General features: G+C 41.3%; 1 protein-coding gene across 2 annotated transcripts in view; it reads right to left on the bottom strand.

The window, feature by feature from the left end:
• Positions 1-17031, bottom strand: part of BLOC1S2 (biogenesis of lysosomal organelles complex 1 subunit 2) — a 164965-nt gene extending 147934 nt beyond the window's left edge. Inside the window, exons 1-2 of one of the 2 annotated variants that reach the window (XM_044055756.1) lie at positions 16831-17031; positions 1700-1816 (exon numbers count right to left, since the gene is read on the bottom strand). In XM_044055756.1, coding sequence (XP_043911691.1) covers positions 1700-1816; positions 16831-16990 — 277 coding nt within the window. In that variant the 5' untranslated portion in view covers positions 16991-17031. The remainder of the gene's footprint in view (positions 1-1699; positions 1817-16830) is intronic. The other variant, XM_044055757.1, reaches the window with a different exon arrangement.
• Positions 17032-26024: the final 8993 nt, after the last annotated feature.

The raw sequence follows: 26024 nt of genomic DNA, 5'->3' as shown, positions 1-26024 counted from the left end.
CCCTGCTGTGGGGCACAGACAGATTATTAATACTGCTTTATCATTACACTGGAGTCTGATTTCCATGAGTGCCACTAATTCTGATGATATCCCTCCCGGCCTTGGGAAGTTTCTCCCAAACCACAATTCCCACACCATTTCTAGCCTGTTCTCCTCCCGAGTAAACTCTGGATACCAAGCCAAATGGATTTGCAGCACTACCCTTCTACCTTGTCTCCTGGATACATAAGGCCGTGGCAATTCTTTGTTCATGTTTGGAAGGTTGATTGCATTTATGTCCAGCTTTCATTGCTATCCTATGCAACTAGTCCTGCCACAGCATGCAGTCTGTGATCCATGTTCTCCTGTCTTCAGGATACTGTACACCACAGTAACTGCCCAAAGTGGTTGGTCTATATAACTCGTCCTACTAAAGGGCACCATGTAGAGTCTGTGCTGCTGCCCACAGCTCCATTCACTAGTGAATTTGAGATGGAAACACTAAGCATGTTTTTGGAGGTGGGAGAAACTCCAAAAAAAGCACAGAGGACATGAAAACTTCTAAAAAGCACTGGTTAGTGGTTAGGATTGGTCATTATACCTTGAGCATGGGAGGCAAAGACCTTAACCATTACACCACATGATATGCATAGAAGAGCTTTGTTGATCAGTCCCCTTCAAATTATTTGCTACTGTAGTCCATCAGTACGAACAGCAGTAGGCTCAGATTTTATCCTGGATGCACACCAATTCCCACTGGGAACCCCTATAACACTGTTCTACTTGTGTCACTGGGTTCTTGTACATGGCTTACACTAATTTTATCAATGTTTCTGGGACTTTGGACTATCTCAGGACTGCTCAAATCAGCTGTCTTGGGACCTTGTCATACACTTCCAAGTTTTGCAATGCCCAGTTGGACTTATGTCTAGCTTTCTCTCACTGCAAACACTGGGCTGTGCTGCAGTGATGCGAGTCCGAACTGCTCTCCTCCGTCTTACCTCGACTGTCTGAGAGTCAGTTTATCAACCACCCTTTCCAGTACTTTCATGTACTGTGACAGGTGTTTGGCACTTTATACTACCCATAGTTGTGAATATGCTCCCTTTATTTTTGTACTAATACACCAGTCCCCCAACACATTTTGCAAGGGGGGGGGGACTCTGGGGCTTCCCACCATTAACTAAAACAATTGCTATTTTCTGAAAGTCCCCCAAATGAAGCCATCAATAATGTGATGCTAACAACTCAGCCAAAAGATTGACATTCCCCCGTGACATGTGTTTGACAGAAGTCTTAAAAGTCAAATTCACTAGAAAAAAATTATTTCCCCAAGAAGTGATTTCAAGTAAGAAGCACTCTTCTTACACACACATACATCATATTATATATATATATATTTTTTTTTTTTTTTTAAATAACTAGCATTAATATTCTTGATCTTTAAAGCAATTTTACACCAAATCCTCTATTAAGCAGTTATCGTATGGTGTCATTACACTAACAATCTGGCAACAAAGATAATTTATATGAAATTCTATACAGAGTAGAGCTGTCAGCTTTCCAATATTATAAAGGTATGGAGAGCAAAAAAAGATTCACAATTCCTACAGATGTTCAATAATGGACTTAATGTAGAAATGAGATTTAAAGGCGCCTCTCCCACTCTCTTGGCATGAGAGCCTAAGAAATTGAAGCATGTAAGAATAAACTGCCATACCTGTAAGTTCTCCTTGTAAATACACAGCCATCTTGCTGAACATATCCCTACAGAGCTCGTCTATGTCTGGATCAGCAGGTTCTGTTGCCTCCTCTGCAGTCTCCACTCCAGCATCTTCTAAAAACAAAAGCAATAAGCCATGCAGTTAAGACAACTCCAGATTACCTTTCATTGTTCTGCACTCCCAACAATCAGAGAGATCATAGACACAACATTCCTACATTCACCTCAAAGTATTCCATGAAAAATAATCCAAGTTACTCTGGAAATAAAGAAAAATAATTCTAGTATTTTCACAGCAGGCCCTCTCCATATCCATTATCACCTTTTTTCCCAGTTTTTGCACATGGGGTCGTGGTGTCACGTCAACAGAGACAATCATCCAGAGTCATGCTTTACACTGCCTGGTGGCTAGCAATTACCTACTGCATGTCTTTAGAATGTGGGAGGAAACTTGAAGACCCAGAAGAAACCAGTGTGAACAGAGGGAGGGCATGCAGACTCTGCACAGAAGACACCCCAATCAAGAATCGAACCAGGGAACCTCTTGCTGTGAGGCAACAATGCTATCCACTGTGCCTCCAGAGGGAGGAGAGTAGACCTCTCCATGTATCAGCAAAATTACAATATTACAAAACAACCAGTTTGCACAAGATCAATCAATCACTATATATATATATATATATATATATATATATATATATATATGTGTGTGTGTGTGTGTGTGTGTGTGTGTGTGTGTGTGTTTTTTTTTTTTTTTTTTTTTTTTTTTTTTTAACCTCACACCTACTCTGCTTCTGTGTGACTTAGAAATTAATAAGGTACAAACGTTTTGCAGGTTTTTAAACTAAGAATTTCTGGACATTTTAAGTAATAAAAATCCAGACTCATTGAGAACAATGGTTAAAATATTGTTGCCAGTTTAAGTCCCTGTCCTATTAAGATCACATTTCGGTATTAGGACATTCAAGTTAACAACTCAAACTGGCCAGTCATTGACTTTAGGAATTATGGTCAGAGGTCAACAAGGTCTAGTGAAATTTACTGTGACAATACCCTGCAGGTTTAGAAATCAATGGGTCTAGTTTCCTCAAACATCAAAAAAATTCCTAAATGAAGCAAAAGTGTTTCAGAAATGAAGCTACTTACAGCCGAGTTCCCTGATAAAACAAAGGATTTATGTAAAATGAATCTAAAACTTTAACAGGTACACAGGTTGTCTGTTTTGTACACCAAGGTTTAATTTTGCTCACTTAAGGAGTTAAACAAAACAAACAATTACAATGATTAAATCCAGAGTGTAAAAATACTGTCCTTCACAATATCAAACAGGATGAAAAACTATGTTTGCAACTTGGAAACCTAAACTTCCTGGTTTCCATCTCATTATGGGAATAAGTAGGTCAGTCATGGCCTTAGAGATGGCCGAGGTGTTTATAACTCATTTCATACTTAAACCTTACCAGAGAATTACCTAAATGCATTTATAAACATCTTCCTGTAATAATGGAAATGGTTTCCTCTGTTTTAAAGCCGAATGAAATTCACCCATACTAGGGATTCATCCTCATCTTGGATAATCTTTATCAATAAGAAAAACGTTATGTTAATATTGGGTACATAATTCAACATGCCCAAAAAATAACTGTATTCAAGCTTCACAAGAAGTACTACAATTGTAAAGTCTGACATCCCAGATGAAAGAGACACAGACAAATTAGGCCTACAGGTCCCACCAGCATAAGACAGGGCTACGAAACTTGTACAGATAATCTTTGCAGTTAGTTCCCCCCTCCCCCAGTTTCCTGTTGTGGTGTTAATCTTGGTGGCTTTGCAATTGCCCACCCCTGCTGTAAATCTGTTTTTGCACACTCCTCCTGGACCCATCTCATTTGCTCACTCAGCTGAGTACAGTGAGATAATATTTTGATTTCAGATACTCCTACCAGTCCCATCTCCTCTGCGGTGTACAGAGAGAGCACTTGGGAAGGACATCCCTCTAAAATATCTTAATCTGCTCCATTTCCTCCATCTCAAAAAAATTCCACTTCATCTGCTTTACTGTATTTGTGTTTTTTCCTACTTTATTACCTTATTTTGCTTTTGCCTCTTCTTAAAAGTACTCAATTGAATTTATTCTGCGGCCTTATTACTGTTTGTTAGTAGTCTGATTAATTTGTAACTGTTATTCTAAGGTCCTTGGATTAAGCACTTGGGCTTCAGACCAGTTGTTTTACATTAAGGTTTGTGGTCTGCACTGTTGCGGCAGGACAGGTAGCTTACATCCTTCTAAGTCGGGAGTTGCTGATTGAAGGCTCAGTGTCTGTTATTCTAAAAGTGCATTAGTTCGGGTTTAAGCACTTGGGCTTCAGGCCAGTTATTTTACATTAAGAAGGTTTGTGGTCTGCACTCTTGTGGGAGGAGAGGCTAGATCCTGCCCTTCTGAGCTGGGAATTTCTGGTTAAAGGCTTATTGCGCATGCTTACTTGAACTGTTTCTTTCTGAAATCGGTACGCCTTGTTTGCTGTAGCATAGACTAGATTCAGGCCTGCTGGATCTAGCTTTGTTTGTATAATTTGTGCACTGATCCAGGCAGTCCTTTTTGGAGAAGGTTTCTCTGTACCCTAGTGGCAGGACTGTGCAGTTAGAACTTGTCTGATTGAAGACTGCTGGAACAGGGCTCATTTTTGAGCTTTTTAACTGGTTAATTGGGTAAAGTGTCGTTTTGATTGAAGACTGCTGGAACAGGGCTCATTTTTGAGCTTTTTAACTGGTTAATTGGGTAAAGTGTAGTTTTGATTGTATCTGCTATAAATATATATATATATATATATATATATATATATATATATATATATATATATATATATATATATATATATATATATATATATATATATATATATGTATACACACACACACACACACACATATTGAACTAGTATAGTCCAGTTTTCAGGTTATTGCTGAATCCAGGGCTGTGTTACAAGTTTCTGTGTTGCCCATACCTTACTTTGATAGAAGGAAGTTTCTCTGTTCACCTGAGAGAGAGGGGAGCTTTGAGCAGCCTACCTGTCCCTGGAGGAGTGGTTTCAGCCCAGAAGGTAGTAATTTATCGGCCATTTTGGGCCAATTTCGCTCTTTCACTTCCCTGCTATAAAAACCACATTTGTGCAGTTTTGCGCACCGGGCAGCGCAGTTTAGCTAGAGTTAAACTATTCTCCGCCACTAAGTCTACTCTTCAATTTTTCCCTTGGAACTAGCAAACCTTCAAACTTTAGCACTCAAACCATTAATTTTAGTCAAGTACTTGCTTAAAAACACATAGCAAGCACTAAATTAACCCTAGCACTAGACCCCCCCCTATACTGTCCAGAAGGACAAGGCTCTCTATTCGTCCCCATCAGCCAATGAGAAAAACAGCTTACTCTATCTATTCAGGCATGTCCAAAGGGCAGTTTCTGGTGTACTCTCCAGTCCAACTGGTGAATCTGGGCATTTTGAGGCAATGTTACAACTGCCTCATGTACACAGACAACCCTCTCCTCCTACCACCAAACACTAATATATGCGAGAGATGTAATTATACAGCCAAACTGGAGGCAAAGCTCTCTCAACCCAAGACTGGCACTGACAGTCAAGAGGAGAAGGGTAATACTTGCAACATGCCACCAGTCTCACACAGGACTACACCAGCAAATAACACACAAATACATGAAAACATACTCGGAGGCTCTAAATAAAAATCTGCAAAAGCAACAGAGACCTCCAAAGTAGACATCCAAGCAACCTCCACACCCCATCACCAACCATGAAACACATACTTCACATAATCAGTTTGCCATGCAATCACAGCCCTCAACTCAAAATAACATACCCAACACACTAGCAATAGGCAACTCTATAGTCAGGCACACTGATGTCCCACTAACTAGGCTGGACAAGGAGAAGGTTACAGTTAGCTGCCTGTCGGGTGCCAGGATCTGCCACATAACAAGCACTCAGGTCACTCCAGAACAAGTACAAATACAACTCTGTCATTGTCCATTGAGACGTACCTCCCTGGACTACATGAAAAGAGACATGGAAGAGCTCTCTGATCATGTAGCCCAGGCTGGTATGACCCTGACCAACATCCTGCCCTCACCAAGAATGATGCCACAGTATAAAGAAAAAATTATCAATTTCAACAATTGCACGCACTCAAGGCACTTCTCAGTATGGAAAATGGAGATCTGTGCAGTAACAGAAACCTGGTTTAAGGCTCCTGAGAGCACCTCAGCACTACCAGGCTATAACTCATACCATACCTTTTGGCCACAGAATCAGGACCGAGACACAAAAGGCGGGGGTGTATCCATATTCATCAAGGATACCCACAACTCCAGGTTAGTGGCGCAGCACAATGCATCAGCGATCATCCATGTGCAACTAACAAACTGGCAAAACTGCAATCCAAATTGTAGCTTCCTACGCATCACCCAACATGGCCCAGGACCCCCATTCTGCATTTCTGGGGACACTGGGAAATATGAAGGTCCTACCAAACACCCTAATACTGGGTGATTTCAATTACCCAAACAAACTGGGAGAACTACTCAAGTACTAACTCCCTTGCCCAACGCTTCCTAGAATCTATAAACTCGAATGCCCTGGATCAACTGGTCAACACCCCCACCAGAGGGAACATCATCCTGGACCTGGTCATCACCAACAGTGTTCCACACCAGAGGTCAACCCCTCGCTGGATAGATCAGACCATAGACTAATCACTCTGGATATCCACATTCTGCCCCCACCCCCAAATCAAGGAAACCACCATGAAAAACTTTTCAAAAGCAAACTTTATGTTACTTAAGACCGAGGTGGTAAGGTTAACAGCCCCCATGCTAAAGGACAATGCTGTCCAAGCTGCTGAAACCTTTACAAAGCCACTCTATGAGCATCTGCAGGAATGCATGGATCGTGCTACCCCAAGTAAAACCAAGACTCACTCCTCCAAGAAAAGGAAACCAGTCTGGTGGACCCCTGCCATAAAACAAGCTATACAACAGAAGGAGGAAACTAGTACAGAAAACAGTAAAATCCCAAGAAGGAAAGACATCCCTGATCAGTAACAGCAAGAAACTACGATCCCTCATTAAATCATTCAAGGCTAGTTTCAAAAGAAAAATTGCCGATGACTCCAAAGATAACCACAAAGCGTGCTTTAGCTATGTCAAGAACCTAAGTGGAAACTCTCAGATCTGCTCAGAGTTGCAGAATGGCACAAAATACACTGAACTGACTGATACTGCCAACATTCTGGCAGGCAGGTTTAGTGCAAACTTCACCCCCCCCTCACCCCCTAAAGGGCCCATAACCATACCAGAAGAATGTAGGGCCCCGTCAGTCACCGACACAGGTTAAAACAGTCCTGTCCAAAGCCAAAAACACAGCTTCAATGGGACCGGATGGTGTCCCAAGCTGTGTCTTACAAGAGCTGCAAAATGAACTAACCCCTCACCTAAACACACTGTTCAAACTCAGCCTCTCTACAGGCTACGTACCCACAGAGTGGCGCACAGCAACAGTTATCCAGCTCCACAAAAGGTGGAGCCACAACGTATCACGGGAACTATCGCCCTATAAGCCTGACTAGCCTGGTCTGCAAGGCTATGGAACGCATCATCATGGAACTTATTAACAGAGACAATGGGAACCTCCAAACCTTGGACCCTACCCAGTTTGGCTTTGATAAGGGCATATCATGCCTCCAACACCTGGTGGACTTCTTTGAGATGGTTACCAAGGCATTAGACTAAGGAAAGGAGGTCCACACAGCCTACCTAGACCTCGCAAAGGCTTTCAACATCATTCCCCATTCTAGTATTATAGACAAGCTCACCAGCTTGAACATAAACCCCTACGTCATGAGATGGGTTGCCAACTGGCTCATGGATAGAACCCACATGGTGAGAGTTGCAGGCTCTGTGTCAGACTCTAAACCAGTTACAAGTGGCATCCCCCAGGGCTCAGTCCTAGGACCCCTCCTGTTTAGTATATACTTCTCAGAGGTACAGGCAAGCATAGGAGGACTATGGCTGACCAAGTTCGCAGACTGCAAACTAGAGGCCATAATTGATTCTTCGGATGATGCAGACACCCTCCAGATGGGTCTCACCAAGACGGATATCTGGTGTCAAAATCATGGCCTCAAGCTAAATGCCAAAAAGTGCATAGTCATCCCATTTGGAAAAAACAAAGTACCCGCGAACTACCACATAGGTGGTAGTCCCTTAATACAGAAAATGTAATAAGGGATCTGGGGACCCAAGTAGATGGTAATCTCTCCTTTGATAATCATATTGCCAAGGTGGTTAGAAAATCCTTCTATGTGGCCCACCTAATCACAAAAGGGTTTGCATCTAGAACAAGAGAGGTTATTGTAGCTCTCTACACATCACTCAGACCAATCACAGAATACAACGCCCCATTTGGGATGTACCTTACAAGACACCTGCAACAGCTGGAAAGACCACAAAAGTACCTCACCAAGAGGATTACTGGCATCAAACAGATGCCTTATGCAGCCCAACTCAAGAAACTCCACAGATGTACTCTGTTGCATACCGCTTACTCAAGAGGTGATCTCTGCCTGACATACAAGGCCATGTCCAACCCAGAATTGATGGACATGCTCCACCTAAAAAAACAAATCCTAGAGAGCCACACGTTCTAGAGATATAAACCTCACCACAATGATAAATAGGACATGCTGGAGGGATAGATTCCTGTCCCAGAGACTCCCCATGCTTTGGAACAGGATTCCAATATACATCAGGCAGAGCCCCTCACTAACACTCTTCAAGAGAAACCTTGACTGGTGGATGGGAAACAGAAAATTTACCCCGGGGATCACTGCAGTGGCTCTGCTGGACAGTGGCGCAGGGAACTAATGGCTCTGCTGGACAGAGGCACAGGGAACTAATCTAAGGGGGTGGCAAAAGCCAACACATTCTGGCTAGGCTTAGCTATAGCTTAGTATTTGCCTATGAACCTATTCATCAAACAATGCCTTTTTCAATTGGTTTAAGGAAGGGAAAAGCCACAATGCATAGAAGAGGATTTAAGCAAGGGAGTTCAACAGGTGTCTGTGCTAAACAAACTGGGTAACTCCCAAGAAGACGTTCACTGTCTAGAAGGCTCACCAATATATCACCACTACAAATATGTGATTTCCAAGAGACCCTCTCTTTCATTTACCAAAGAAAAACAATTTCAAGGGATCTTGCTAGATGACAGAGTTGTCATACTCATGGGAAGAACACAGCAACAATTGGCTTACAGCAGTGGTTTTTAACCTTTGTGAGGCCGGGGCCTGGTAAATTTTTTTTCTCTCTCTCAAGACAAGGGCCCGGTCCCAACAAATTTAATCATAATGCCTTTCCAAAGCAGGATGTCATCAAAACACTTGTCACAGACAAAAGCAGCACTAAACTTCTCTTCCCCTGAAGCTCTCAGGTCCTTGTAAAATCTACTTTACACTCAACTTTGCAGCACAAGAAATCTGTAAAAAGCCAAAATGTATTGTGTGTGTGTGTGTGTGTGTGTGTGGGGGGGGCACATTTTAAACATTGCTTGTATAACCTTAGAAAGTTGCTAGAATAAAATGTTGCGTTACCATGCATTTCCTGAAAGACTGAAACTTCAATGGTTATCATTTAGTGAATTCAGTTCTCACTGATTTGCCAGAAAACCACAAATTTTAAGAGAACAAACCAAATGTACGAGCCAGACATTCCACACATTCTGTGAAAATTTGGACAGTTGAGAGCTATGGACTCAACTCCTTGAATCACAAGTGGTGGTATGGGTACAGAATTTAGGCTCTTGCTTCTTGTACCCAAGGTACAGGGTTTGAGCCTGAGTAACCTTAACTACGAGTTATACCAGGCATACCTAAACGGGGCATTTTACGCACATACATCTGACAGAGGAGTACCACTTATTTTTTTATTGTGATAATCAGGCTACAACTTAACCAGTCTGTTTTATATTTGCCTTGTAATCTTCTATATTTTCAGTTGTACAGTAAGCACTTCCATAACAAGAACAAGTGAACAAAGCTCATAAGGCACTGGCATACTGTGGAAAACAAAAAACGGAAAGTAATATGGTTTCAGTGTCTATCAAACATACACAATGCCTATGCAAACTGAAACCAAGAAACATTATTCCCCAAGAATGGAACGATTTTACTGCAAAAAACTGTACAGCCCATCTGGAATTGAGGATGTGCACTGTAACACCCACCTGCCAGCTATATACTAATTCACAGTTTCTCAACTGCTCGCAGCCCAGTATAATTTATGCCAGGGTCCGGTACCGGGCCAAGGCCTGGCGGTTGAGAAACACCTGCAACATATCCAGTTTACTCATGAGAAGCATATTGTATCACTACAAATCAATATTGTAATCCACAGACTAAAATATGCTTTATATAGCCAACCTATCAATGAGTAACATCACATTACTTCAGACAACTGAAAATAGGAGGTTTCTTTTCTTAAACCTTTCTCAGAGACAGCACCACTGCACCTCTATCCAGAGAGCAAAACGACTCCTAATGCTGCATGATCCACTCACCCGCTTTCAAAATAGCATCATGACATGTACAGTCCCCTCTCCTTAGTAATATGCACCCCTACCCCTTTGGTAATATGTTTCCTTAGTAATATGCACCCCTACACCTTTGGTAATATGTCTTAGTAATATGCACCCCTACGCCTTTGGTAATACGTTTCCTTAGTAATATACACCCCTATGCCTTTGGTAATAAGTTTATAGTACATGAAAATAAGCAACAGTATTTATCTGTTTCACACAGAATGCATATATTTACTGTACATGCTTAGAATAACTGCATTAATGCATCTATTGCAATGCCAAGACTGAATATCTACATTTGTGAAATATCGTTCCAGCTGCTGTATTATACCTAAAAATGGACGGAAAAGGTATTGTACTAGCCCGTTCACCTGATTAACAAAACCAAAAATAAATAAAAAGTCCATGCTTAAAAAGGAGCATTTATCTCATCAGGATACAACATCGGATACAATTTTTGTTTTATTTCTGAGATTTTTGCACTATGTCTGGTGAACATCAAGAGACTTCCATTTGGGCATTGCACAAGGCAACCCTCACCCAGGACTTCACCTGGATTCACAGTAACACCTATCTAGAGAGGAAAACATCAGACAGTCAAAACAGTCAGAAGGGCGTTTTATGTCCATACTGGCATCCTAGCAACAAGGAAATTTTATTATGGCCTAATCATACTCCTAGCTAGGGGAATATCTGATCCATATCATCACAGAGGCCCACAACAACCTTCCCACGTGAATGCATGCTTTTTCACACCAATATTAAAGTTTACATGTAGGTCAGTCAAGGCTGTAGCCTGGCAAGCCTAAATGTTGGCATTTGCATTGCCGCCTCTGCTCTGATGGGTTACAACAATGTGCAGCCTGCCCATCCCACCCTGCCAACAGGACTGATTGCAGCATTGTGTGGCTTCTCCACCCCACAACTCCCAGCCCAAAATAGGATGGACTGTAGTGTTACTTGGCCTACTCCACCCCACCTAAGGATAAGCATGGGATACTTGCCTGCCAGTGCCATCGCCGCTAATCGAAACTGGGTCACCTAGGCAGCACTTTATATTTTCTGTGCCATCACACATCTGCCAACTATAAACAGACTGTGAAAATGAGCACCACAAAAAAAAAATGTTCTCCTTGGAAAACTCCAACAGATTAACATTTACTGCGCTGTTAAAACAGCTCAGAACTTAAATGCTGCCTTGTGTAATTTTAGCCTACTACAGTCGATTCCGAACTTATTTTAAAAAAAGTTATAACAGAATTAACAAAATGCAAGTTGGTAAAAGCTTTACTAAAAGGTAGTCTTCAAAATGTAAGCTCTATGCTGCACAGAAGGCCCCGACAGTGAAACTCAGAAAACCTCAGATTTATAGTGCAATAGTAGCACCTTTCAATTCCTACACACAGGATTTAATGGTCAGTCCTGGATCCTGTGCCTTTTCCTCCACTTTCTTAAACTCATTTACATGTACACATCCTAAACTACAACACATTATTTGTGCATATGATTCAAGTTTACTTTCGGCAAAAACTGCTCTCTCTCATATGACTGACTATCTCTGCTTTGACCTTCTCACCACTGTATTTAGATGTTCAACCAAATACATTTACAACTAACACAAGTAAACTGGAAAAATACAGCAGAAATATACCAAGGGTATCCATGGATGTGAAAATTTAAGTTTATTATGATAGACTAAAATATCTGAACTTGTATAGTGTCTCATATGGATATTTAAGAGACAAACTTACTTAGGAATATAGGGTATTCAGAGACCACTACCTCCGGGAATGCTTGGGGTTATGAAAAAGTAGTAGAGAATCTGAACTTGTACAGTGTCTCATATGGATATTTAAGTGACAAACGTACTTAGGAATATAGGGTATTCAGAGACCACTACCTCCGGGAATGGGTTATGATGTTAAAGTGTAGTAGAGAATCATCAGACAAACTATGTAGAAGATTCTATACGAATGAGAAGTGGACTAATCGGTTCTCAGAGGGCAGCTGATGCATGGAATAGAGTACCAAACTGCATTAAAGCAAGCACTACTTAGATACTTTTAACAGCCTGGACACACTGCAAACAGTTATGGTATATTGGCAGACCAGAAGGGCATTAATTAATGCCCTGTAATTGAAATATTTGTATTTACGTCTATATAACTATTCAAAAACAAGAGCTGTAATGAGTGGTGTGTGTGTGTGTGTGTGTGTGTGTGTGGTCTGAACTGTAGCAACTGCTTACTTCCCAGAATGCCTCCTGAACAGTCTAAAATTCAACTTATTAGGACCCCTGAAGTAATTATTTAACTAGAGTCTCAAAACAGGCTTTGTGCCACGTGAATGAAGAACTGTAATAGTCATGCCCGTTCATAAGGGAGGACCTCCAACAGATCCCGGAAAGTACAGACTCATTAGTCTGCCTAATCTTACTTGCAAAGCCATGTAATGAATGATCATGGACATCATCAAAACGGGCGTAATGAATGATCATGGACATCATCAAAACGGGCGTAATGAATGATCATGGACATCATCAAAACGGGCGTAATGAATGATCATGGACATCATCAAAACGGGCGTAGCAGATCTCACACTGGATCTATTCCAGTACGACTTTGGAAAAGAAAGGTCAAGCTTACTGAATCTGGTTGACTTATTTGAAAAAGATCAGGGACAACATTGCAAACTACCTACAGAGAGCTTAGCCCACTCAGGTATGGTCAAACTTATGGAACTAGGTATAAATCCCTTTATAACATGATGGATATCTAGCTGGCTCACTAATGCGACTCATGTGGTTGGAATCGGTGACGCCACCTCCATAAAGAGGTGGTTCACCAGTGGAGTCCCCCTAGGGCTTTGTGCTTGGCCCACTCCTCTTTGGCATTTACTTCTCAGACATCAGAACCAGTGTCAACATCAAAGGCCTCTGGTTAACAAAGTTCATAGATCACTGCAAACTTGGAGTAGTCACCGAATCCTCCCCCAAGCCAAGAACACCTTTCTGGAAGGTCTAACACAGACAATGCTTGGGGCTACAGCCAAGGCTTACAACACAATAGCAAGAAATGCATTACAGTACCTTTTAGGAAGTCTGCCACCCCGGGTGACTACGTCATCAATAAAACACCCTTAAATAGTTGATCACTAGTCAGGCAACTGGGAATTCCTGAAGATGGTAACCAAGCCTTCGACCAATAAGCAAGGGCATGACATCTAGGTCCAGAGAGGTCATTACGAAATTTGCCTTTTTTTTTTTTAATCCATTAACTACTGTTTTTAATATCTATTAACTATCGTTTGGCTGTTTGGAGATGATCACAAACTGGAATTTTTCAAACAACTCCATCATTTTCTCTAATCATAAAAGTCCTACCTCCCACAATCCCAATGACTGCGAATAAAGCTTTCGTCGGCTCTACTTGTAGTCTAACATTTGTACTTCACAGATAAGCATGATGGGCGTTAAACCTACTAAAGTCGCATAATGGTAAGAGAAACTTTTAGAGGAAGGAGCAGTCATCAGGCTCCTGGATAAGCTATAGGAGGTAACAGATTACCAGTATCACAGAGTAGATAGGGCTCTTAAGTAAAAGTGTATCATATTTCATTAGGTGTCAATAAATCTAAAGCACTGTGCAATTTGTTGTATTGTAGTCAATGTAAAGTATTTTTTTGCAAAGGAGGCCCGTTTCCCAGAGCATAACACTGCAGCTCCAATAGGAGCAAAACAAAAATCACACCATTTGACTTGCACAGTTCCACAATCCTATACAGACACTCACATACCACCAGTGCCCAATGCAGCTTTCCAAAATTACAGCCCAGTACTCCAAACCATTATCACCTACAGGTGTAGAACAAAAGAAACCTCTTATACTCTGTACAATTATGGGAAAAACATCTCTCAAAACAAAATTCAACAAAAAAAAAAAAACAGTACATCAACTAATGTACTTCAATAAAACTGTGCATGTCAATGTCCATAGTACGAACAGTCCCATGTAGGCAGCGGAATAGACGGTGTAATACTCCCTCACTTAAAACTGGACTTCTATATATAATGCCTTGGTAGTCAAGCAACCATCACACCTGTGAAAGCCATTGACTACTCAATACTTAGAAACTGTTTATTGCCAGCATCCAATGAGTACTCAAGCAGCCATTGGTAAGGTCTGCCTACATTTGTACAGAGTATTAGGGATGTCATTATGTCGCTACAATTCTTAAATCACAGAAAATATTTAATTTTTCCTACTGAGCTAAAAACCTTCTCTACGGAGTGGGGAACCCAAGATAAAAGCTCCACAATACAAGAGTCTTTCTTTTTTTTTACTTTTTATTTATTTATTTTTTTTAAAGTCAACCAATGTAGAATGCTTTTTAAATGTGGAGAAAATAAACAGCATACCCACAGAAAAAGATGCAAATGTGAAAAACCATGAAGACTTCGCTAAAAAAGCATCCAAACACCAGGACTAAAGTCTGGATTCTGCAGCAGACAGAGAGAGTGCAGCACTGACCAGCATACCATCTATTAACAACTGGACTCCAACCTAACGAGATACTACAAACATGCTCTGCACTAAAGTGAAAGTTCATATACCACTTTCTGTTCAAGACAACTGTTACACCTTTATAGTGTTCCGCATGCAAAAAAAATTATTTCTGTTAAACATAAAACTTCAGTTGATAAACCATTAATATTCCACTACTTTAAGTCATTCTGCAGTCTTGCCTCTATTGTCTTTTCCTGCATCGTCTCCAACAGTTCAAATTCAACAGTCTCAAAGCATCCGGTTCAGTTAGCACTCACTTTCTGGATCAAACTGCAGAGGTCAGTGGCTTAACAAGCAATACATCTTTTCCACCTTTTGCTGGTGAAGGACAGAAGACTGCAGTTTTGTTTCCAACTAGGTACTTGGATTCCAATATGGATAAGCAGCATAAGGAAAAAAAAAAAAAGAGAGCAGAGCCCTCTGATGACATGTTATAATGAGATTGCACTTGCCCAAGTTAGTATCAGCTCAGGTGGATGTAAAAAGACATTATAGCACTTACCAAAGACAGAAGGGAAAGTACTGTGGCAATCTGTCCAAATTTCCCCAAATCATCACGAATCCCACACCAGGTCACCTCTAGAAGTAGGGCACAGACCTAGAGGGACTAATCCAGTTACCAAAAAACAAAGCAAACAGCTCAAGGGATTGAAACTCTGCAGCATTAATGAACAGCTTACTGTAATCAACAGTATAAGGTTCGATTCCTTTCACCACCTTTGCCTCCTGTGCAACTCTGAGCAAGCCATTTAAATAGATGTGCTTCCAGGTTGCCTCTGAACCGGGACACTGTCCAATGGACTTACCTAGTTAAACCAGAAAAAAAAAAAAAAAAGTTCTGGGAAAATGTGAGCGCAGTGCAGTTATATATTTCCCAGATTACTGTTTCTGGGCAGGATTCACAAATGTGGTCCACAACTACAAAGGGCTGGAATGTGGCAAAAACATGTAATTCCCAAAGTCCCAGCACTACTGCATAACCAGAAAAGTCAAGCTAAGGAGCAGGACCGAAAATTAACTGGAAAGTGTAGAGGTAGGGGTGGCAGAACCATATGGCTAGAACTAGGGAACCTGACGTCAAGTACCTGAAGCCCAGTAAAATGATACGCTACTCAGCGTAACACAGCTTAGCAACATTAACAGTATATGACAGAAAACAGTATGACACAAATGGATGCAAACACCCATCTTTTAACTACCGAGTGTGCATACACCACACTCGACACAAAAACAACTTCTCTGCAATGAGGGAGAATGCAGCACAAATCACCATATTTACCCTTAAAATGACACAGTTAAACAATCTAAAAGACAAAAATGACCAGCCACAACCTTACATGTTTATGAATTGACCAAACCATGCCTACAGAGACAGCAGTAGAAGAGAAGAGATGTAACACTGCAATTATAGTAGCAACAGGGAACGGTGCTATTACAGTGCAATGTGCAGGGACTATTACTGGCATTAAAATGAGATAGGTACAGCTCCAAAGCAATGTCATCTGTGCCCACGTGCCCTTGTTTATGCATACGCCAGCACGTGCAAATCGCATTCTCACACTAGCTCATCTGATATGGAGTGTGTCTGCACCCCAGTAGTGGGCTATCTCCCAAAGGGAAAGCACACCTGGTCTGCTGCCACCCCCAACTCGCCCAGTGCATGTGAAAGATACAGATACCAAAATTGATATCACAACCAACAATAGATGGGCATTTAAAAAATATCATAAGACAACGTTAGAAAGAACAGCTTGTTTGCACAGTGGTATGTAGCGGAAGCCAATGCATATGTGGCACCGTCACTATTTTAATCTGCAGAACAAGGATAACCTCAGTATATCCGAGTTACAGAAAATGGCAGGTATGTTGAAACATTACAGATCAAGCACCAGGGGGTCCCTCTTGGTACTAATATACCTGACTTGCGAGCACCAAAGGCAGCTGATCCCCCTTCTGCATTCACTGCCGGTATCCTCATTGCATCCCCTGCACTAAGAAGCACATCCGAAGTCTGACTCTTAGCAGCAGCATCACCCTCAGCAACAACTTCCGCAAGTGTCTTCTCTTCAGAAGCCATCTTCCTACAATGCAGTATCACATGACCATCTGACCCGCAATCACGAGTTTATGCGTGTCATCGGTTCCTTCACTGTGCGGGAGTTTCTTTTTTTTTTTTTTTGTGAGAGATTAATTGAAAGGGTTGTAACCGGCTTTTTATTATACTTTGTGGGATGTATATAGCGAATCTGAATAAATGCCGGTTTTATATTAGAACATTACTACGCGTTTAGTTCTGCACGTGGGCGTGCCGCTAGTGATTGACGGGGAAATGGGCGTGGAAAAGCCCGATGACTGGCAGGAATGGTAACATGCATGTGAATACAAACTTCAACCCATTATACAGAAGCTTTTTCCATCTTACCAAGGATATGAAATGCAAACTTAGCCACGAATTAATTATTACTTTTTGTCTTTGCTTCTTTATTAGTTTTTCTGTTTGCTTTTGCAGGGGGCAAGCCTCCTTGCACCCCCACCCCGCTAGTTGAGTATATCAACTCCAAGATTGCACTACATTAGGTTTGCCACCTTTTCAAATGCCCAAAAAGTGGGACATTTTTGGTACAAACATCAGATTTTGCAGGCCGAAACATACCCACAGCCAGTACAAAGGACAGAACTATATAGCCAAACTGGAGGCTGAACTCTCTCAACTCAGGGCTGGCATGACCAGACAGGAGGAGATGGTAACTACACACACAACAATCCCAGTCCCACATAGACCTGCCACAACTGCAAACCAAACACATAAAAACACAAAGACATACACGGAGGCTCTAATAAAAAACTTACCAAAACAACAGAGGCTCCCAAGCACACATCAAACAATCCGCCAAAAAAAAAAAACACATGCAACATATACTATATACAATCAATCACCAATCACAATCACAAGCCCAAACCTCAAGCCTGATTACCTTGCACTTGTAATAGGTGACTATAGTCAGACACACACTGATGTCCTGAGATGGGCTGAACAAGGAGAGGGTGACTGTGAGGGTGACTGTGAGGGAGAGGATCCACCACATAACCACGCACTAAGTCACAAAAAAGTAATCACCAAAAATGAACCGCTCCATGTCCATGCTGGTTGTCCATGCTGGCCTAGGAATGACCTGAGATAAGAAAAAGAGAGACACATGAGCTCTCCACAGAGGCAGCCCAGAGCATGGCCCCCCAGAGCATCTGACCCTGAGCACAAGAAGAAAGATGATCAAGAATGACAATTGGCTCAAGTACTGGTTCAATTCTAAAAGTACTGGTGTTATTCCTGGATGACATGTTGGACAAGCCACGCTGCTTCGCAAGGGATGGCTTACACCTGTCACCACTGGGCTTCCGGATATTGGCTAAGGCTCTTGCCACCCCCATAGTGCCTTTTTTAGGCAAGGCTCAAAAGACAAACCCACCTCCTTAGAAAACAAAAATGGAAAAAAACTAAGGGTAATGCTGCTCAACGCCAGAAGTCTAACTCTCAAGATGCAGGCAATTGATGCACTCCTCAGCATGGAGAACATTGACATCTGTGCAGTAACTGAAACCTGGTTCAAGGCTCCGGAGAGCACCCCAGCGCTACCAGGCTATACCTCGTATCATGCTTTTCGGCCCCAAAACCCGGGCCGAACCACAAAGGGAGGGGGAGTGTCCATATTCATCAAGGACACCCACACCTCCAGGTTAGTAGCAACACATGAAGCATCAGAGACCATACAGGTGCAACTAACCATAGGCAAAACTGCTATACAACTGGTAGCATGTTACAGACCACCCTCCCAATCTCAAGAACCCCACTCAGCCTTCCTCAAGACATTGGAGGATATGAATGTATCACAAAATACCATCATACTGGGAGACTTCAACTACCCAAACATAGATTGGGTACATTACTCTAGCCCTAATACCCTAGCCCAAAGGTTCCTGGAATTCATAAATTCAAATGCACTGGAACAACTAGTCACCTCTCCCACTAGGGGAGATAATATACTAGACCTGATCATCACAAACATGGGGACAAAATGCTCCACACCGGAAGTATACCCCTCACTAGTGAGATCTGACCACAAACCAATCACCCTGGATATGCATATCCCACCTCCACCCCCAGCACAAAAGACCACAGTGAAAAACTTCTCAAAAGCAGATTTCACTCTTCTTAAGACTGAGATGGTATCCTTTAAGCCCACTGTGCCAGTGGATACCACATCCCACAATGCCGAATCCTTCACAAATGCTTTCTATGGACATCTCCAAGAATGCATGGATCATGCAATCCCAAACAAATCCAAGTCCCTCTCCACCAAAGGTAAGCGTCCTGTCTGGTGGACCTCAGCCATAAACAAATTGTATAACAAAAGAAGGAAGCTACTGCACGTCAGAGCAAAATCACATGAAGGGAAGATATCTCTGATCAACATTAGCAGAAAATTATGTTCTCTCATAAAAACATCCAAGGCCAACTTTGAGAGAAAAATCGCTAAGGACACTAAAGATAACCACAAAGCCTTCTTCAGCTATGTTAGAAACCTGGGTGGAAACCCTCAGATATGCTCAGAGCTGGTTCACAACAACATAAAATACACTGAACCCACAGATATTGCCAACATTCTGGCTGACAGGTTCAGTGCAAATTTCTCCCCTCCTTCACCCCCAAAAGAAGAAATACTTATCCCAGCTGAATGTAATCTCCTGTCATCTCAGATGTCCAAGTGAGAACTGCCCTAAACAAAGCAAAAAACACAGCATCAATGGGACCTGACGGTATCCCGGGTTGCGTGTTACGTGAACTCCAAGAGGAGCTAAACCCACACATAAAAATGCTATTTAACCTTAGCCTTACTTCGGGATATGTACTTGAACACTGGCGTACAGCAACAGTGGTCCCACTCCACAAGGGGGGTGCCTCTACAGACCCTGGAAACTACCGCCCCATAAGCTTAACCAGCCTGGTCTGCAAAGCTATGGAAAGAATCATTATGGAACTCATAAACAGAAACATAGGGGACCTACAGACACTTGACCCCACCCAGTTCGGCTTTGTAAAGGGCAGATCCTGTCTTTTAAACCTGGTTGACTTTTTCGAAACAGTCACTAGAGCCATTGATGAGGGCAAAGCAGTCCATACAGCATACCTGGACTTGGCAAAGGCCTTCGACACAATACCCCACTCAGGCATCATAGATAAGCTCAACAGCTAAAAAGTAAACCCTTATGTCACTAGATGGGTTGCAAACTGGCTAAAGGACAGAACCCATAAAGTTAAAATCACTGGAGCAATGTCAGACTCAAAGCCAGTCACAAGTGGTGTCCCACAGGGATCTGTCCTGGGACCCCTCTTGTTCGGCATTTATTTCTCAGATGTTAAAGCAAACATGGGAGGGCTGTGGCTGACAAAGTTCACAGATTACTTCAAACTAGACGCCATAGTCAATACACCAGCAGACACACACATCCTACAAAAAGGCCTCACAGAAACGGACAACTGGTGCCGGAGTCACGGCCTTAAACTAAATGCCAAAAAATTTATAGTCATACCCTTTGGGAAAAACAAAGTACCCACAAATTATCACATAGACAGCAACCCACTGAGTACGGAAAAAGTAATCAGAGACCTACGGACCCAAGTCGACAGCGACCTCTCATTTGACACCCACGTTGCCAAAGTGGTTAGAAAAACATTCTACCTTGCACACCTCATCATGAAGGGATTCACATCCAGATCTAAGGATGTCATTGTACCCCTATATTCCTCCCTCATCAGACCCATGATTGAGTACAATGCCCCATTTGGTATGTACCTCACCCGGCATTTGCAACAGCTGGAGAGACCACAAAAGTACCTCACCAAGAGGATCAAGGGTCTTCAACATATGTCTTATTCTGCCAGACTAAAGAAACTTCAGCTCTATTCAGTAGCATACCGCCTGCTCAGAGGTGATCTCTGCCTGACGTACAAGGCCATGTCCAATCAGGATCTGATGGACATGCTCCACCTCAAAAAATCCAAATCCATCAGGACCACGAGAGCTAAAGACTTAAACCTCGGCACAAGTATGAATAAGACATGCTGGAGGGATAGATTCATAACCCAGAGGCTTCCCATGCTCTGGAACAAGATCCCAGTTCATATTAGGCAGAGCCCCTCACTGACTCTTTTCAAGAGAAATCTTGAGGAGTGGATGGGAGATCGTAAGTTTAACCCAGGGGTCACATCTGTGTCACTGCTAGACAGGGGCACAGTAAACTAATTCTATTATATAAGGGGACCTTCATTGTGTCACTACTAGACAGAGGCACAGTATTCTAAATTTATTCTGTACATTTTTGTACCATTTCATGGGGTGGCAAAAGCCACATCACTATGGCTAGGCTTACAAATGCCCCAGGGCAGATAGCCTAGTACTATACTATGAAACTATGAAACCTCACTTTTTTGCCTAAATAAAAGCTTATTCTTGTAGCATTTCAGTTGCTTATTCTGTTTCTTATAACATTTAGGTATTTCAGATACAGTATAACTGTTTTATGCAACTATTACATAAAATATAGGAAATAATTTTGTCCTAAAATCTCAGGACATCTGTCATTTTTACAATTTGTTTTGCAGGACACAACTGCTCAAAGAGGGACTGTCCCTCACAAAGTGGGTTAGGTGGTCCTACACCACATTGAGGAAGAGGGTACGCAGAGACTCACCTGCTCCTGTCTTTCTGTGCTGTTTAAGCTGCTTACTGTATGCATTTCCTCGCTGTAATTCATGATTTGCTTCTCCTACTTGATTTTTCATTGCCCTATCCTGCTACCATCAGTTGGTATATTTCAAATAGAATGCCACTTCTGTGCTGCCTACTTCCCATGCCTGCGCAGTTCACCACAGGAATGAATATTCATGCAGATTCAACAGCTCGCCAGATATTGCTCTGGAGGCGTGATTAGGGATGTGCTATTGCACATCCTGCGAGGTACTGTTGTAATATAAAACCTAATTGCCTTTTTTGAGTTTATTGAGTAACCCAAGGCAACAAACTGTAGCTAGATTAGCCAGTTACGATCTCTTGTCAGTAACACCCTCCAGTATAACTCATGCCCTTAACAGAGACTTATCTATGAATATTAAAAAGAAGCACTGATAGTGTGATTCCCATTTCTATCCATCCATACATAATCTCTTTTTCATTTTTGCACATGGTGTCCGGGTGTCACTTCAACAATGACAGTCATCTGGAGCCAAGGCTTACACTGCACAATACACAATAGTTTATCCACACGACCCCACTATGCAATCACATCCAGAGCCAGCATTTGGTCAACTGGTGCCGTAGGCAAAAGGGCTCCACAGCTCCCCAACACACACACCACCTTGTGCCTCCATCATGGTCTACCTACACTTTCCAGATTACTTCTGTCTTCCTTTTTCTCACAGATTGTCTTACTCTTCATTTTATTTCCTGTATTCATTCAACATATTTTAAAGACACCATTTCTTTACTACAAAAAAATAAACAAATAAATACTGGAAAAGTGCCCCTGCTACAATGGCGCCCTAGTCTAGTTTACAGTGTCCAATACACCTACTACATGTCTTTGGAATGTGACAGGAAGCTGCAGTATGTTTGTTTACTTATTTTATTTTGGATTTATCCATAGTGGACTTATTTCTTCCAAAGTGGGGAGAGAGTGAAGGGACTGGTGAGGTTAGTATGGGGAAAGCATTATAACCATATCTCTCAACCTCCTAGATCAAGAAATCTGGACAAGGCCGTAAATAATGGGGGTTAAAGGCCCAAAAATAGGAACAATTTGTTACAAAATTAGAAAGTTGATAGAATAATAGGTTTTGCATCAGCAGGAATTTTCTGAACAGTATGACGTCTGAATCTTAAATGTCTGTTATTATTTTCTGCCTTCAGTCTTTTATGACTTGCCAATAATTTGCTAAAAAAACACAATTTTATGAAAAAATGGACTAAAAATATGAAGCAAAAATCTGGACATTCTGTGAAAATCTGTACAGTTGAGAGGTATAGCTCTCAACTTTGTCAGATTTTCACAGAATGTCCAGATTTTTGCCTCATATTTTTGGTCAGTTCCTCACAAAATGTGTGTTTTTTTGAGAAATCTTTAAGGATTGATGTCACTAAATAATGACTGCCATTTGAATTTCAGACTTCTTATCCCCCAGAAAAATGCATACTAACTTAGCAGAGGTGCCAGAAGCTGTTGGGGGCGGGGAGGCTGAGAGGGTCACTTAGTGTTATAAAAAGGGCAATTTTTTAAAAAACTATTTAATACCTCAACATAGGTTCATTTGGAGGACATTTTAAGATCAGCCAATTTCCCTTGTGGTGCTTGAATTAACATTTTCTAATTGGTCTTACCCACCCCATGTCATGATAATTGTGTATTATATCTACTAAGATTAACTGTGATCATACCATAGATAATTAGAGAGGACCCATGTAAGGGATGCATCATTTTAGAACTGCTTTTATCCATTAGTGGCACAGGGGGCAATCCTAGAGGTGCATCTTCTATTAACCATCCCTAGATCCGAGTTGCATTTGAATATGGACAGAGATGAGCTTTGTTTTACTTGAATGAAGAGTCTGTTCTGGAACAGTGGTATCCTCTGTGATATATATATCCATCTCTCCACACCATTCTGTTTAGATACCAGGACTGAGTATTTCTGATGCCATTTGACTTGCTGATGTTCAGTATGTCCCTCTGTATTGAGTCAGAGGATGCCTTGTATGCCAGACGCAGGTTACCTCTTAGCACTCCTGAGTATAGTAATAAGGCTTTGAGGTGGTCTATGCAAGAGCTATTGTTTAGGACTTGTATCTTTTTAGAAAGATATTTCTGTGGGCATTCCAGTTGTTGCATGTGTCTGGACAGATTCAGGCCAAAGTGGGCCTTATACAAAATGATTGTACTAATGAGGGCTTCGTAACGGGGGACAATAACATCTCTAGATCTAGTAGCAATCATTTTTTTCATAAGCTGCACAATATAGAAATGCTTTCTTATGACACTGGGCACATATTTGTCAAAAGGTAGGTCACTGTCCACACAAGTTCCCAAAGGATAAAATAATGTACTTTTTGGAGTTTAGTTTCAATTCATGATTCTAGCACCACTTATTGTTTGGGATAAACCTTCCTGCATGATGATTACTTTATTTGGGGATTAAGTAACTGCTCCTAGCTTGCAGTGATCTCAAACGTAGTCAGCCAAAGCCCTCTGGTATTTGCTTTTACTTCTGAGAAGTAGATGCCAAACAGGAAAAGTCTCAGCACTGAACCCTGGGGAACTCCATTGGTGATTGATTTCTTTCTAGAGGTAGCCTCCCCTATTTTGATTTCTTGCTTCAGGCTGGCAATCTAGATAGTGATGTAATGGCTTATTCCCAGTTTATACAGCTTTTCTACTATGCCTGAGTAGGGGAGTGTCTCAAAAGGCTTGGCCAGGTCAAGGTAATGTGCTTTGGTGACAAAAGTAAGCATAAAATTTGCCAATGATTTTGAGCCTTTCACATTCATTCTCTCTGATTCTTGTCCTAAGAGGTTGAGAGAACAGAGCATATGTTTGACTATCCCTGATTTTGTGTAATATATTTTGTCTGTTCCCCAAATATATGTGATTTTCTGGCAAATTTAGGAGGATTGCAAAACTTAAATAATGATAGACATTTGAGTTTCAGACTTCTAGACTTCATATCATTCAGAAAATACATACTTAGTCAAAACCTGTTATTCTAGCAACTAGCATGCAAGAACAATGTTATACTTAAAATATGTCTGATTTTGGACCTTTGACCTTTTTCCCGACTTGTTACATTTTTGGTTTTATCCCTTGAGCTATGATGTTTTGAGGTTTAAATAAGAACTGTGAGCAAAAGCTGTTTACCACTTTCAAGCTCAACCTGCTTTTTTTTCATTTATTCACTTAAATAAAACAGAAGTGCATCAAAAGCAGGAAAAATTGAAAAATACCAATGATAATAAATAACCTAACTGAAGGCTTAAAGTTAGGCAAGAACACACACACACACACACACACACACACACACACACACACATACACACATATACACATACACACACACGCACTTTATCTGTCATACAAGCAGAACAGCTAGTTTAAATTACATACACAAACACACACACACACACACACACACACACACACACACACACACACACACACACAAACACACTTTTTGTCTCATACAGAAACAAATGGAACTGCTAGTTTAAATTACACACACACACACACACACACACACACACACACACACACACACACATATATACATGCATACATACACACACACACACACACACACACACACACACACACACACACACACACACACACACACACTAACCTTCTCTCTCAATATAATGGCTAGTTTAAATTCCATGTATCAGTGCAGAATGTGTTTACATCCATGTAGGCATGTGTATATGCAATGCACACATGGTTCTCCTTAAAAGAGAAGACACTGCCACCATGGAGTGAAGATTTTTTTTTTTTAATTGTCAAAACTTCATGGCCATCTTACAGCTGTAAAAGTGGCAGGGTACTCACCTCCCCCCTCACCCTATGGTTCTGGTGCCCTTGTAACATAGCACCTTTTAGTCTACCATTTAAGTTTATAACAGCAATATTTAAAATGTGTCCTTATTTTTGGGGCTTTGTACCTCTATTATTTTTGGCTTTGTCCAGATTTCTTCCACTAACAGGTTGGGAGGTATGGAAGGGATACAAATATATAATGAAATCACATAGTAAAATACAAAGCAATGATTTGCAAAGTATAAAAAAATATGTTGTTTGTAAGACAAGGAAATGTACTTTTCAACCTGCATGTTGAAAAAGGCAGAATAGCTCTTGAAAAGTAGGTATATTTGGATATCTGATTAACATAACATGTGCATACCAAATAGAATATAACTCCCCCCACTTTCTGTAGGATTGTAAAATATTTTACTCAGAAACATAGTGAAAAAAACAATTCAAAAATATAAGCATGTCTTTATTGTGAGCTGACA

This window comes from Protopterus annectens, chromosome 14.part0, assembly GCF_019279795.1.
Source record: "Protopterus annectens isolate FY-2018-M chromosome 14.part0, PAN1.0, whole genome shotgun sequence".
In the NCBI taxonomy this organism is placed as follows: domain Eukaryota; kingdom Metazoa; phylum Chordata; order Ceratodontiformes; family Protopteridae; genus Protopterus; species Protopterus annectens.
Note: the sequence above shows the minus strand (reverse complement) of the source record. Positions and strands in the feature narration are given on the sequence as shown.